Source organism: Urocitellus parryii, chromosome 12, assembly GCF_045843805.1.
Source record: "Urocitellus parryii isolate mUroPar1 chromosome 12, mUroPar1.hap1, whole genome shotgun sequence".
NCBI lineage: Eukaryota > Metazoa > Chordata > Mammalia > Rodentia > Sciuridae > Urocitellus > Urocitellus parryii.
In genome coordinates this window covers 43,989,207-44,003,589 of record NC_135542.1, presented here as the reverse complement: position 1 = coordinate 44,003,589, position 14,383 = coordinate 43,989,207, and the positions used below count along the sequence as shown (strand labels likewise).

General features: G+C 43.1%; 1 protein-coding gene across 1 annotated transcript; it reads right to left on the bottom strand.

Annotated features, from left to right (window-relative positions):
* Positions 1–12,058: 12,058 nt before the first annotated feature.
* Positions 12,059–12,640, bottom strand: Msgn1 (mesogenin 1). The gene has a single exon (XM_026394542.1). It carries the CDS (start codon positions 12,638–12,640, stop codon positions 12,059–12,061), a length of 582 nt encoding a protein of 193 aa, XP_026250327.1.
* Positions 12,641–14,383: the final 1,743 nt, after the last annotated feature.

Sequence of the window (14,383 nt, the reverse complement as noted above, 5' to 3'; positions counted from 1 at the left end):
GTCTGGCAGATGTGCAAGACATTCCTCTTGGTTTGTCCCTGCCTCTTTTTCTCTTTTCCTGATTTCCTTCCTACTACCCTTTGTGATTATTCTGTGTAATTTTCTCCCATCTGTCATCCAGTTTTTCTCTCTTTCTAGGGTTTGATCCACTCGTTGCCTATGAACATTTGTACATGACTATTGTTTCAGTCAGCGTTTTTGCTGCTGGGACTAAATGACCCCACCAGAACAACTGTAGGGGAGGAAAAGTTTATTTGAGGGCTCACAGTTTCAGAGGTCTTAGTCCATAGAAGGCTGGCTCCAGACCAGGCTGAACATCATGACAGAAGAGTGTGGCAGAGGACAGCAGCTCAAATCATGATCAGAAAGCAGAGAGACAGATACACCAAAGACAAATATATACCCAGAGCCATACCCCCAATGAACCACTTCCCAGGGCCCACCCCACCTGCCTCCAGTTACTGCCCAGCTAATCCCATCAGGGATTAATTCACTGATTATGTAGGGCAGTAACCCAATAATTTTCCTCTAAACCTTCTTAAATTGTCTCTCACGTGAGCTTTTGGGGGACATTTCACATACAAACCACACCCACTATATTTTTCACATTCAAAAGTTATAATCAATTTTTCAATTTTTTTATTGCTTGTTTTCTTCTTTATGTTTTAAAATTTTAAATGTGGAATGATTTGTTCAGTTATTGCTCTGGACCATCTAATCCCATTTTCTAATTCCATTGTTGATTGTACTTGCTGATTCTTGCTCATGGTGTGCTTGTTTTCATTCATTATTTTGTTCTCCTGTAGAACTTTGTATTGAGATTCTCATGAGACCTGGGTTGAGGCAGGTCCCTCCAAGCTGTTTGTATCTGCTTTCACTAAATAATCAAGGAATATTTGTTGGCCCAGAACCAATTTTAATGTCTGTTTCTGTGCTTGGATATCCCCAGGCCACTCACAGTTAAGCCCTAAAATTGTGCAAAATTAAACCCTCAATCTGTACGTTGTGCTAACTTATAGATACTCTGCTTTCATAAGGCTTTAAACACAATCTCAATGAATTCTATCACGGAGAATTCACTGTATAAAAATTACTGAATGTTGTAAGTGCTGTTTATCAGTTTTTAGTTTTTATGCTCAGCTGGTAACTATACAGAAGTAACTGTAATTAAAGGACAAATTTATTATAAATCTTACCAATGTAAAAAAGTTGGAAATAATTAGGAGATGTAATGTCTGAAAGAAGTCCGACACCTGGTTGCTTCCTGCTTCCTTGGACTCCTCAGTGCGGAAAAGAAATTCATGTACTGCTCACTATCTTTGGCTAAGCTTACTGACTTAATATTTTGAGGGAAAAATAAGATAATTTGCCCCAGCTCCCTAATTTGAGAAGGAAATTGAATTTACTTCATCAAGAGCTGCTTAATTCCACTTTCTCATCTAATCGTCACATCTGCCCTGTGAGGTCTCTGTTTTGCAGAAAAGGACCCTTATCTAGAGTTAATGAACATTGTGCTTTGGGTGATCTTGCTCAGTTAACTCCAAAAGCACCCTCTTCACCAAGGCACCGGAATTTCTCAGTATATCTAATTCTCTAACGTGAAATTGCAGAGCCCAGGAATGCCAGGCGCTTGAGCATCCTCTGTGTCACTCCTACTCTCAGATCTCTCCTTTCCGCAGTGCGCGGGGACCACCTGGAGGTGGTTACCTGTTAGCCCAGAAGTGAGCCCTGGCTCCAGGTTCTCAGGTTCCCGGGACCGAGCCTCCCTGGTCTCGAGTCCCCTGCAGTTGGATGGGAGGCCTGCAGGGGGCGCCTGAGGCCGCGCGGAAGCGCAGCTGAGCGGGTTGCAGGGTTGCAGCATCCCGGGCCCCTCTGCTCCGGGTAGAGCACCCAGGGACAGTGAGGCCTGGAGCCTGCCAGGGTATGCCTGGTGGCCTCTGTTCTCGAATAGAACGAGCAGGGGCCTGGAAATAGCATCTGCTTCGGGGAACTGTGTCCCCAAAGACAATTCGGGGTGGGCACGCAATTGCTAAGGGGGCTTCAGGTTTATTAGACCAGACAGACTTGGGCTCAGAAGTGAGAACTTAGTTATTACTTCCCGGTGTGTAAAATACACAACAAACAAACAAAAACAAGGCTCTAGAGTTTCCTTGGCACATTTTGTGCCTTTTAAGTAGAGCCCTGGGTGAGGAAGGTTCCTCATTGCTCAGGCTCCCTGGGGCGCCCTGGGATTCCTCCTTCCTGTTCACACAGTTAAAAGCCCCGCCCTAGCTCACCCCCCTGCTCACCTGCCCCAGCAAGGGGTGGCCAGGGGAACACTGAGTAGGAAAGACTGGAAGGGCCTCCTTTTCAAGGGCTAGAGACTACAGGAAGTAATGGGAGCATTTTATTGGGTAAATTGTTGTTTCTTCCATATTTAAACCTCTGGGATCTTTAAAAGGGTCTCCAATCAATTGAGAAAGCCGGTCACAAGGAGGAAGCATTTGCCTTCCTGTGAATGGAGAAATAAATTTGTCCCTCTCCAACTGCTGGGCTTTATCATTTTTAAGTGCTAATCACTGACAATACCTGTGCTCAGAAGCCTTCTAAGGAATCATTTGTCATATGGAGTCATCAGTGGAGAGTTTCTTTGAAATCCACTGCAGCTGATGAAGAAGCTCTGTGATCTAGCAGCCCCTGACTATGCACAGCCCCAGGAAACCTGGCACCTCTCTGAGCCTGTTTTCTCATATGTAAAGTGGGCTGATGATGCCTACCTCATAGACTTGCTGGAAATGTCAGATGGGCAGCTAGGCACGGCAGTGAACATCCCAGAACACCAGTGCTCTGGGACCTATCCGAATTTGGAAATGGTGCCTTTGCACTAGTTTTACAGAGTTTTCAAAGGGCCTACCTTTCCCTTCTCAGCACTTCTTCTGGCCTCTGGTTCACCCTACTGTCCAGGTCCAGGAATGCTCTGCTTGCTGCTCCCTTCTCACCCCTCCAGCCTCAACTCTCTCCTTCTGTAACCCTAAACCCCTTCTCCTTCACCTTAAGTCCCCAGAGAATTCCCCTCCAGAGGTTCTTAGCCAACTGAGCCACACTGCTCTAATCAATTGCAGCACCGAACTCCCCCATCATTAGAGTATAAACTGTCCAGAGGGCAGGAGTGCACCCAGGAACCAGGCAAAAGCTAAGAGACATGTTATCATTTTATGAATTTTCAGGGAAGAAATGCATCATCGTCACATGTCCTGACAGAATGAGTTAAATAAAGGTGTCTGCTAAGTCCAACTCCTTAGTGCGATGTTCCAGTCCTTTATAAGCAGTACCCAACTCATTGCTTTGTATCTCACCCCCCACTGCACCATGTCTCCAGCTGATTCCTGGCTTTGTCCCTTTGTTCTTGTTCTGTTGCTTGAAATGCCTCTCCCCTATCAAGATCATTGCTCTAGATTCAGGCTCAGTTCCAACTCTTCCCTAATGCCAGGTTCTACACCAAACAGAATTCCTTTCCATATGTTTCAATTTGTTCCTGCTGTAGCAAAATATCTTACATTGGGTGCTTTGTAAATGGCATAAATTTATTGCTCATGGTTACAGAGGCTGAGGAAATCCAAATAAAGGCAGCAGGAATTTCAGTGTCTGGTGAGGCCCCATCTCAGCTCTGCTTCCAAGATGATACCTTGACTGTTGCATCCTCCAAGAAAACAAACTCTGTCCTCACAGGATGGAAGGAACTAAAAAGGAGGCTCCCTTGCACCTCCTTTACAAAGTCACTAATCCTATCTATGAGAGCTCTACCCTTGTGAATTAGTCATCTTCCAAAGTCCCCACCGCTTAACGCTCTTACATTGACAAGTTTCAACATATGAATTTTGGAATACACATACATGTGAACCAAAGCACCACTCCTTTTTCCCACTGCAGTTATAGATACATTTTAATTATTTTTTAGTCTTTTACTTTGGACCTCTATTATGATCATTTATGGTTGGATTTATCTTCTCCAATTTCATTTAAACTTTTGTGAACAGAGACTAGGCTTTGGCCTCACAAGTCATTATAAGGATTAAATGAGATTACATAGTTTTAAAAAAAAAAAAAACATAATGCTACTTGTTTTTAAATTTGAAGTATCCTGGTTACCCTCTGCCTCTTTGTCACTCCAAATCCTACTACTAAGTTAGCCACCTATATGTAGTTGATAATCTGCAGTGTATAAATGATTAAAAAAATGACAAGAGACCCTCAAATGCCAGTGGAACAAGGAGCTCTTCTGTTTACAGCCAGCATGATAAGAAGAAACTTTGCACGCATGCGTCTAGCCAACTAAAGAACATTCTGGCCTTGTCTGCTTAATTTCTCCCACTTGGCTTCCTGAAGAGTACTCTAGTGCTGGGCAGGTGCTATGGTCTGAATGTGTTGTACAGAATTCATAGGTTGCACTGTCACCACTAATGTGATACTATTAAGAGGTGGAGGGCTGGGGTTATAGCTCAGTGGTAGAGCACTTACCTAGCACGTGTGAGCTACTGGGTTTGATCCTTAGCACCACATGATAAAATAAACTAAAAATAAAAGTGCTGGGTCCATCTTCAACTAAAAATATTAAAAAGAAAAAGAGATGGAGCATTTAGGAGATGTTATAGTTTAGGTATGATACCTAAAAAAAAAAAAAGCTCTGGATGAGACAATGACAGAAAACTTAGAGGTAAAATAATGAAGTTACAAGAGACTTTATCTGATCAGCACATTAATAGACATGAATGGATTAACTGGGGGTTAAGCATACGCAGGTAGGGTGTGGCTGGAGGAATTGGGGCATTGGGCACATGCATGCCTTGGGGGAATATATTTTGTCCCTGGTAAGTGAGAGCTCTCTGTTTCTGTATTGTCCCATGTCCTGAGCTGCTTTCTCACTCACAGCCTTCCGCCATGAAGTTCTGCCTCACCTCAGGCACAAGCAATGGCGTTGACCATCTAAGGCTGATACCTCTGAAACTGTGAACATCAAATAAGCTTTTCCTCCTCTAAAATTGTTATGGTCAGGTCTTTTGGTCATAGCAGCAAAAAAGCTGACTAAAACAGGAGATGATTAAACCATGAGAGTTCTGACCTCATGCATGGATTTAGTGGCTGATAAAAGCATTCACAGCCTTTTATCCTTCACTTTTCACAGTGTGAAAGCAGCAAGAAGGCCCTCATCAGACACTGAACGCCAGTGTCTTGATCTTCGACTTCCCAGACTCCAAAACGGTTTGAAATACATTTCCATTATTTATAGGTTACCAGTCTTGGGCATTTTGTTATAGCAGTAGGAATGGCCTAGGACTCCAGGTGTGGTGCAGAACAGAGCGGACACATATGGGGGCACTGAGTGAATGACAAGGGTCATGCAGGTAGAACTGAGGAGGAACTGTTGGCAGAGTTTGGAAAAAAGATTTGAGAAAAAGCTGCAAGATACAGTGAAAGCAGGTGTGAAGAGAAAAACTATTCTAAGAAGGAATGCTAAAGACTGGGTTTCCCTTTTATAGAGATGAGAAAAAACATATATCGGAAGGAAAAGTCAAGTATCTAGTAACTGAGCTATGTGGGCTACAACTGCAATTGCTCATTGAACACGTCATGCTCTGAACAATGTGCTTTGATGGAGACCTGGATCAATAACCAGCTGAATGTGTGTGTTGGGTGGGGGTGGGGTTCTCTGTGGTCAAGAGTGAGCTGTCCCTCCACTTGAAGAACATTCAGGCTCTTAGCCTCTCATTCCTGCTTGTTGGTTCTTTCTCATTTCTCTGTTCCTGCAGACTCACGCTGCTTCAGCCAAGCTAGCCCACTGTGATCGCCCTAAGCCCTAGTGGTTTTCCAGATCTTTAGGCTTTTGCATATGTAGCTTCCTTCCTTCTTCCTTGTGAAGTCTTCCCTGCATCCAGTAAGGAGCACTGGCTCCTGTTCTGTCTCCTGTCTGTCTGGCTCTTGGCTGTGAGCATCTCTGCATCCCCATCATGCAGCTTGGCTGGTGCTGATGCTGGGCCCAGTGGCTGGGCCAAAGCTGACATCTGACTCTCCTCTTTCTCCCAACCTCTCTCTTCTCCTCTGGCAGCTCCTACCCTTATGATGTTCTTCTACTTTGTTTTTCAGAGATTGGTTCCTCAACTTGCTGCCTGACTCACAGCTGCATGCAGAACATAAAATCAGGACTTTTGATGTTTGTTGGTATCCTTGGAACTTAAATTACTGAAATGTTTGCTTTCTTTGCTAGGAAATAATTAGGCATTCAGTAAAAGTAGGCAAGAGGATCCCTAAGAATTTTTCATAATTCTTGAATTATGAAAAGGAATAGAATTATTTTCAGGGTTTAAATTTCCCTTGCCTCTATAAAGGTGTTGATTGTTCTACCTATGCACACTGATTAGATCGAGAATTCAGAAGGGCTTAAGGGCTTGAATTTCTACCACCCCTCCCTACATGAAGATATTGTTTTATCTGTATGCTGATTAGATTTAAGAATTCAGAAAGACACCATGCAAAATCCACCTTGAAGAAATGCATCATGGAGCACATTTTGAGGTTGCCTTTGGGAGCAAAGTTTAGGGCACAACTGGATTTCCTCAGGAAATACCCTAGTTTAGCTGGGGGTGGGGGGAGATGAGTTTAAATATGAGTCTTGATGCCAACTCTGTCATGTATGAATAGTTAAGATATTTGACCATCCTAAGGCTTAATTTCCTCATCTGTGCAAATGAACCCAGCAATCCCTATTCAACCTCTTCTATAGTAAGTTTAGGTAAGAGTTAAATAGGATTATGTGTATGAAATGCTTTGTAATTGCTAAAGCAACAAAAACACACACCCAGTGTAGGGAGATAACTAAAGAGAATGAAAGAATATTTATGCTCCACTCCACATGGGGAGAGAGGATGAAGGATATCACAATTTAAAACATGCTCTCACTTATAAAATCCCAATAAGGTGACAGGATACCAAATGCAAATCTTCTTCACCAACTCATGGGAAAGGCTTGAACAGATATTGTCAATAGTTTTGTTCTTTGCTGCATTTCAGCCACATAGACTTAGCGTTGTTGAAGAAATGGGTCAAGCAGATCTGGGTGGCTCTGCTCCAATTATGTGATCTTGGGCAGGGTAGCATGACCTTGGGCAAAGAAATGTGATCTCAGGCAAGGGACACATCAAAGGATAAATCTACCCCTGGTTTCCTGGGCTGAGAATAGCCAGGACAGCCCTTTCTTTCTTTCTTTCTTTCTTTCTTTCTTTCTTTCTTTCTTTCTTTCTTTCTTTCCTTCTTTCTTTGAGGGGGGTCGTGTACCAGGGATTGAACTCAGGGCACTCAACCACTGAGCCACATCCCCAGTCCTATTTTGTATTTCATTTAGAGACAGGGTTGCTTTGCACCTCACCAGGGCAGCCCTTTCTAAACACATCCTTCTCCCGTAGTTCCTGACCTCCAGCCCTTAACCTTGAAAAGAAGCAAAAGTCAGAGGAGAGGAGCATAACCAGAGGGGAGATGGACAATTTTCAAGTCCCAGAGACAAACAAATAGCTGTCCATTTCCTGGACAATTCTCAGAAATCTTTGTGCTTTCTTCTTGTTCAGAGTTCAAGGGTCTTTCTGGGACCAAAATATCAAGATCCAGTCCTTCAGGCAGCTCGGGTATTTCCTTGGTAAGAGAGGCCTCCCACCAGGGTAGGAGGGAGCAGCCAGCTCCCGTTCCTTTCAAAACAGCCAGGCTGAGCTCACAGGGCTCAAGGCCACTGGGGGCCCAGGCCTGGATCCCTCCCACAAGCTCAAGTATGTACAGAAATTGTCAGGGATCAAATGGTACCTCAACTTAGGCGATAGAACACACTAAGCCTGTGTAATAGAAAATAGTGTAATAATAGTGTAACCTGGAAAGCACAAGCATATTTGCATATGTTTTCTTATGCTGTTTATAATTTTTTCTATTTTTTTTTTGTGTGTGTGTGGTGCTGGGGATTAAACCTAGCAAGTACTCTACAACTGAGCTATATCCTCAGCCCTTGCTGTTTTAATATATATATATATATATATATATATATATATATATATATATATATATATATATTAACATCAGAGTAATTCTGTCAACTTGTTGAGTTGCCCAGGATCCCCCGCCCCCTGCCTTGGCCTCACTCCTGATTAGCTCATGTGTCAAAAACTACAAGCAGAACAAAGAAACCTCAACCCGGTGTGAATTGTGGAACACTTTATTGAACACAAATGAACAGAAGTCAGATTTCCTCTGCAGATTAAGAAAGACTCTAGGTGCCAGCAGAGGAAGCAAAGGGAATTTCTGAGGAAACATTCAGGGCGGAGGCAGAAGTTCAAAGGGAAATAATTTAGAGAGTGAGATAAACAGCCCTTTCAAAATGTTTCAGTTGGTGAAAGAAATTAGGTCCCCAGAGGGAAGGAGGGAGGGAGGGAGAGAGGGAGGGAGGGAGGGAGGGAGGGAGGGAGGGAAAGAGAGAGAGAGAGAGAGAGAAAGAGAGAGAGAAGGTCTGAGTCTCAGGACAGAGCTTTGCTGAAAGCGCTCTCTCATGGCCAAGCCCAGTGAACGGAGTGTCCTTGGAGCTAACCACGCAGCATGTGCAGGTGACCAGAACTCACTAGCAAACCATGTGGCTTTAACTTTGCTCAAAGATCCTAAACCTCAGTTTCCGCATCCTAAAAATAGGAATGATAATTCCCACCTCCCAGCATTATTATGAGGGCTATGAAAGAATAAATTGGAAATACTGACCACGACACAGTAGGCACATGGATCGTGGTTCTGCAATTCTCTCCCCATCCAAACACCAGAAATACCTTACTCCTATTCTTGAGCTTTGCCCAAGCCAAATGCTTTTAAGCACTCCCTGTAAGCCAAATGCTTTTAAGCACTCCCTAGAGGAATCAAGGCCTGGCCCAGCCCTCCTCCCTATACAGGAAGCAGCTTCTTTGGGAATTATTGCCATAGTAGTCAAATGCTTCTGTTCAGCCTCTGTCCAGGGGAGGGGCTGGGCCGCAGGCAGGCATCTGGAGAGGACTCAGTGGTATTTATGAGACAAGAGTTCTGGGCAGATGTTTCCTCCCCAAAGCTGCCATCTTCTCCTGGTTTTCCAAATGCCCATCATCCAGTGGGTCCCATAGAAATTTTGTGGGCAAACCTAGCAACAGGTAAGTCTGTGACTTTGAGAACAGTAGTTCCTAACTCATCCACAGTACTTGGTCCCCCCAGGACAATCAAAACTTCCCAAGCTATTTATAAACCATTCTTCAACCTGAGCTTGAAAAATCAAAGCCAAGATTATTTGGGTCTCACTTTTTTGAAAATGTCTAAGAAAATAGCATTTTATCTTCAAGTTAATTTTTGGACTGGCTGATTCTTCCTCACTCCCACATTACCATTCTCCCTACTCATCCTTGTCTAACACATAAAAGCACAGTACACACATATACAAATGCATGTGTACACACACACACACACACACACACACACACACATATACACACACACAAATACATGCACATGTGCATATACATACACTCACACAATCTATACATGCATAGGGTAGAGTCTCCTGGGAGAAAGTATCGACATTGCCCAATGTTTTCTCATTTCTTCTCCACACCACCAAAAATGAATAGATGAGAAGCTAATGAAGTTTTTATAAGTAGTATGACATTAACAACTATGACCCCTATTACCCCCTGGTGACAAGATAAAATATTTTTCAATTATAAAAACACAGAAATAAAGTTAAATTCCTTCCATGCACTATAGAGAAAAGTAAATTATAGGTATATTAAAGATCTACATAAAATTATAAAAATAATTTGAAAAACTCAGGAGAACATTGAAAAGCTTTGGAATTGGGGAAAATAAAGCAAAAGGAAAAACCATACAAGTCATAAAACAAAACAGAGATTTGGTGATAAAAAAAATTAAACGCTTCAAAGAGCAAAAGATACTACCTCCTATGTATTACACCATAAGAAAGAATATGCTAAAGTGATAGACTGTAAGGAAGTACTTCAACATATATATTGTACAAAGAACTCTCCTAAATTAACAAGACGAGACTCTAGTAGGAAGACTGCAAAGAACATAAACTGCCAAATTATAAAAGAGGAGTAAAAATGAATAATAGTTACATAAACTTAAAAATATGTTCCATCTCAATTAATAAATAGGAAAATAAAAATGAACACAATGATGAAACCGTTTTTTATCCATTAAAAATTCTTAAGACTGATAATATCTAATGGCAATGTGGGACAGATGGCCTGTCTCATGATATTAATAGGATATAATGTAAGTAACCACAAACTTCAATGAAAGTGATCCAACAGTGTTTATTAAAAATTTTAAGTGTGTATACCCTCTGATCTAGGAATTTTTCAGAGTAATTAAAATACCAGTGGACAAAGATAATTGTCTATAATATTCATTTCAGCATTTGGGGGCAATAAAAAAACCTGAAAAAGACTTAAATGTCGTTCCAAAGATGTTTCATTAAAGAAATTATGCAGGCCTGGGCTGGGGAGTGCTGTTGGAGCCTCGGCTTTCCACAGTACTTTTCACATGTGAGATTCTGGAAAAGTCATGCTTCAACTTCCCCACATATAAAATAGATATAATAATGGTACTTACATCACAGATTTATTTGCCTTAACTTAGAATAATTCTTACTGCAAATTGCCAAGAAAAAAAATAATTCGCAGAATTAAAAGTACTCTAAAATGTGTATATGTTTATATTTACTTGTACATATATATATATATCATTCAAGAAAAAATGTAGGGGGAGTTATACATGAAATTGTGAACCTGAAAACAGATACTGATGGTTAATAATCATAGCAAAGAAAAAAAAGGCAGTCTTACAATAGTCCAGTGGTTTGGGGGAACCTCTTTAAATTGAGGTCCCTTCTTATTGTCCTGTGCCTTCAAATTGGCCTAACTGGGATGCTACAGACACCCCCAAGACATGGACCTCATGGAGTTGAACATTTGAGCGTGGGTGCATGTGAGGTGGAGGAGGGGTTGAGGAGGAAGGCAGGAGGTTTTGGTGAACAAGTAACTTCCTCTGGAGGAATTCGACATAGGCTGGAGTTATCATTCCTGAGCTTTTCACTTATTACCTATGGAATTTTTTTTCCCAAGCCAATCTCTTCATTTGAGAAATAAGCAAATGAAGGGATAAATGGGTAATATTCACACCAGGCCTGAGACAGGGAGCTCCTGCCCTCTGAGTCCTGCTGCAGGACTCTCGGTGCTGGGCCTCCTCAGCCTTCTGCTTCTTTCTGTGCCCTCATTCCCTGGCACACAGGTGTCAGTGGGCACAGACTTCTTTTTCATGCCTCAAGACAGGGGGCTCTGCTCTTTAAGATCTTCACTTTGTCTTAACTGGACCATTTGCCTCTGACTTCCTATTTACCATAACAGCACAGCACTTCCTTCTGCATTTAAGTGATTTTGATCCTATCAAAAGTAAAGGCATAACTTCTGTTGAACACACACACACACACACACACACACACACACACACACACACATACACACACACAGAAACAGGAGAGTTCTACCTCTACTTGGCACAAAACTTTCTAAACAAGGATCCAGGTGTCACACTGGACCCTGTACAACATTCGAGCTTTAATTAACAACAGAAAGAAAGCTCCCAACACCAAATGGCAGAAGATTAATTGTAACTATTTTATCTTATTGAAAATAATGCATTTAAAATGCAGTAACCATTTAGAATACCTTGAAGAAACACAGAAGGACAAAATAATCTGTCTCTTTGCAAAGGATGAGAATCCTGAGAGATGGTGGGAAAAACTGGAAGCAACAGTTTCTGTTGTGTGGCAGGTTGGTGTTCTGGCTGCTTCAGGGAGTCAGAAGGGAATCCCTCAGAACTTCTCAGATGACAAGATGACCTCACTAACTAACACAAATAATTCTATGCTGTTGTCCCAAGAGATACTCCAGGTCTTTAAAGCTCCTTTACTCTCCCCTGGGAGACTAAAACTGGCCAGATGCCCCAGGGGTAGAGCTCACACACTCTGGGGCCTGGGCTCTCTGCCGCTGTTCAGGAGGTCTGTGAGCTCGCTGATGTACTTGATGGTGTATTTGAGTGTCTGGATCTTGGTAAGCGGTTGGCCTCGCTGGCTGTAGACAGGTGGCAGGTAATTCCGAAGGGTGTGCAGGGCATCGGCCAAGGTCCTCATTCTGAGCTTCTCCCTCTCGCTGGCCTTCCGTCTCCGCTGCACGGACATCTTGACTTTGGGGCCCTTCTGGGCCTTGGGGCCACCAGGGCCCTGTAGGTAGGCAGGTTGGAAAGCTAACATATTGTAGTCCACCTCCACTAGGCCACCGGCCCCGTGGCTGCTACAGCCGTTGCTGCCCCCATTGCTGGCCCCGCCATGGCCACAGGGCAGTCCAGCCCCAGCTGGACAGGGGGAAGAAGAATAGGACTCCAGTGATGGAACTGGGGAAAGGCTCTGGGAGGGGGAGGCCTGGCTCAGCTCAAAGGGCCTGGCCCTGTTTTTCCAGTCCCAGGAGGACAGCAGGCTGGGGCTGTCCGAGGAGTCCAGGCCATCCTCGAGGCTGAGGAAGGTCTCTTGCAGGTCGTCCATGCCCCCCGAGACAGCTGTGCAGGGAACAACTCCCTGGCTAGTGAGAAAGAAAGTTCTGCCGCCCGGCCAGAGAGGAGCTGTCTTTTATGGTGGTGGGGGAGAAGTGATGAAATGGGAGAGAGGGCCGGGTGGAGGGAGTTCAAAGGAAAAAGCAAGGACCAAGATGGAAAATGAACTCTTCAGGTGTCACTTTCTCCTCATTGATAATTAGCATCCTCCAGCTAAAATGTCTTTAAACAGAAAGGCCTCCAAGAGAAGAAAAAAGGAATTATCTTGTTGTAACTAAACCAATTAAGGCTGCATAACTAGACTTAGCATTGTCCTGTGGAACTCATTAATGAGGAGCCAAAGAAAACAAACCTGGGCATATGCAGCAAGTGGCTGAAGGCCCTGGTGGAGAAGAGGAGAGTGCCTGAGAGGGCCGCTGGGCCACTTCATCCAGACCTGGCTGTTTCAGAATGGATGGGATATATTGCTAGAGAAGGGGCATGATCCTGGGACAGGCAGCTCCTCTGAGCCTTGATTCCCCCCATGTCAGAAGCCGACAATATCAACTCCTAGGGCTTCTAGGAGGCTAGCACACGGAAGACATGCAGCGGTTTCTTGCACTCTAGCAGGTTTTCCCAGATTTTGTAGAATTCAGACGTGTCCTGAATAGTCTCTACCTGATGGCAAAGACCAGCACTCCAGTAAACCCAGAGACTTAGGAGAAGGAAAGATCCTTCAAGAAAGTATAAAGCTCTTCCTGCTTTAACTGAGCAGATTTGGAGTCTCCATAGCAAACAGATGCCAGAAAATGGAAAATTCCTGAAAGCCAGGGAGTTTTGTAAGAATACCTAGCATTTAGCCCCCTGAAGATCTTTTTGAAATCCAGCTGTGGAGTCACACCTTGTTTTTTGAAATGTATAGGGGAAGTGTGAAATTAACAAGGGAGCCTGTTTTCCCCACCACAGCTCCAAATGCCACTGAATGTGTTAAGTTGGATGGCCCTGCTAGTTTGCTTCACTTCCTATATGCTCTGATAGACCTCGTATTTCGGAAAAGGAGCCTCAGATTCCCCATTTGTCCCACAAACATAACTTATTCTCCTTACAACTATTTCTACCAATTAGTACTAACCTCACAGTCACAGTGAGTTACATTTTAGAGTAATGTTAACATGTTCTTCAACATGGTTACTTACTATCCTTTGTAATTATTTAAAAGTAATGTCAGTGATCTAACTAGAACATTGATGGTATTTTTAATTAGCAAAGCTCAGGGAAGAAATTTGTAGAAGAATGCTCTTAATTTTACCATTTACTAAAGCATAGTAAACCCGAACCTGAAAAATAAAAATTGCTAAGACACCTAGAATTTAAGCAACATCACACATAACTATCATTCATATAATAAAAGCCCAGTATTTACAAATGAAGATGCAGAGGCTCTCAGAGGTTGAGACTTAGTCCCAACCTCCCTGATAGGAAGTGCCAGGGTCATTAGAAAGTAGTATGACAAAATTCTCCTGGAAGACTACAAAACTTGCCCTATTTTAAAATCTATTTTCTCTATTTTAGTTGGTTGTGGTAGAGGCAGGTGACCTGAAGGTGACTCAAAGAGTGCGGATTCCCAATAGATGTAAGGTGGCTGGGTTGGTCACTGCCACCAATAGGCAGACTCTCAGTCCTTTTAATATAAATCTTACAGTTTACCTGGAACACTATCTCCATTCCCAGACTCTGCAATTTTTCCCCCTTTTTA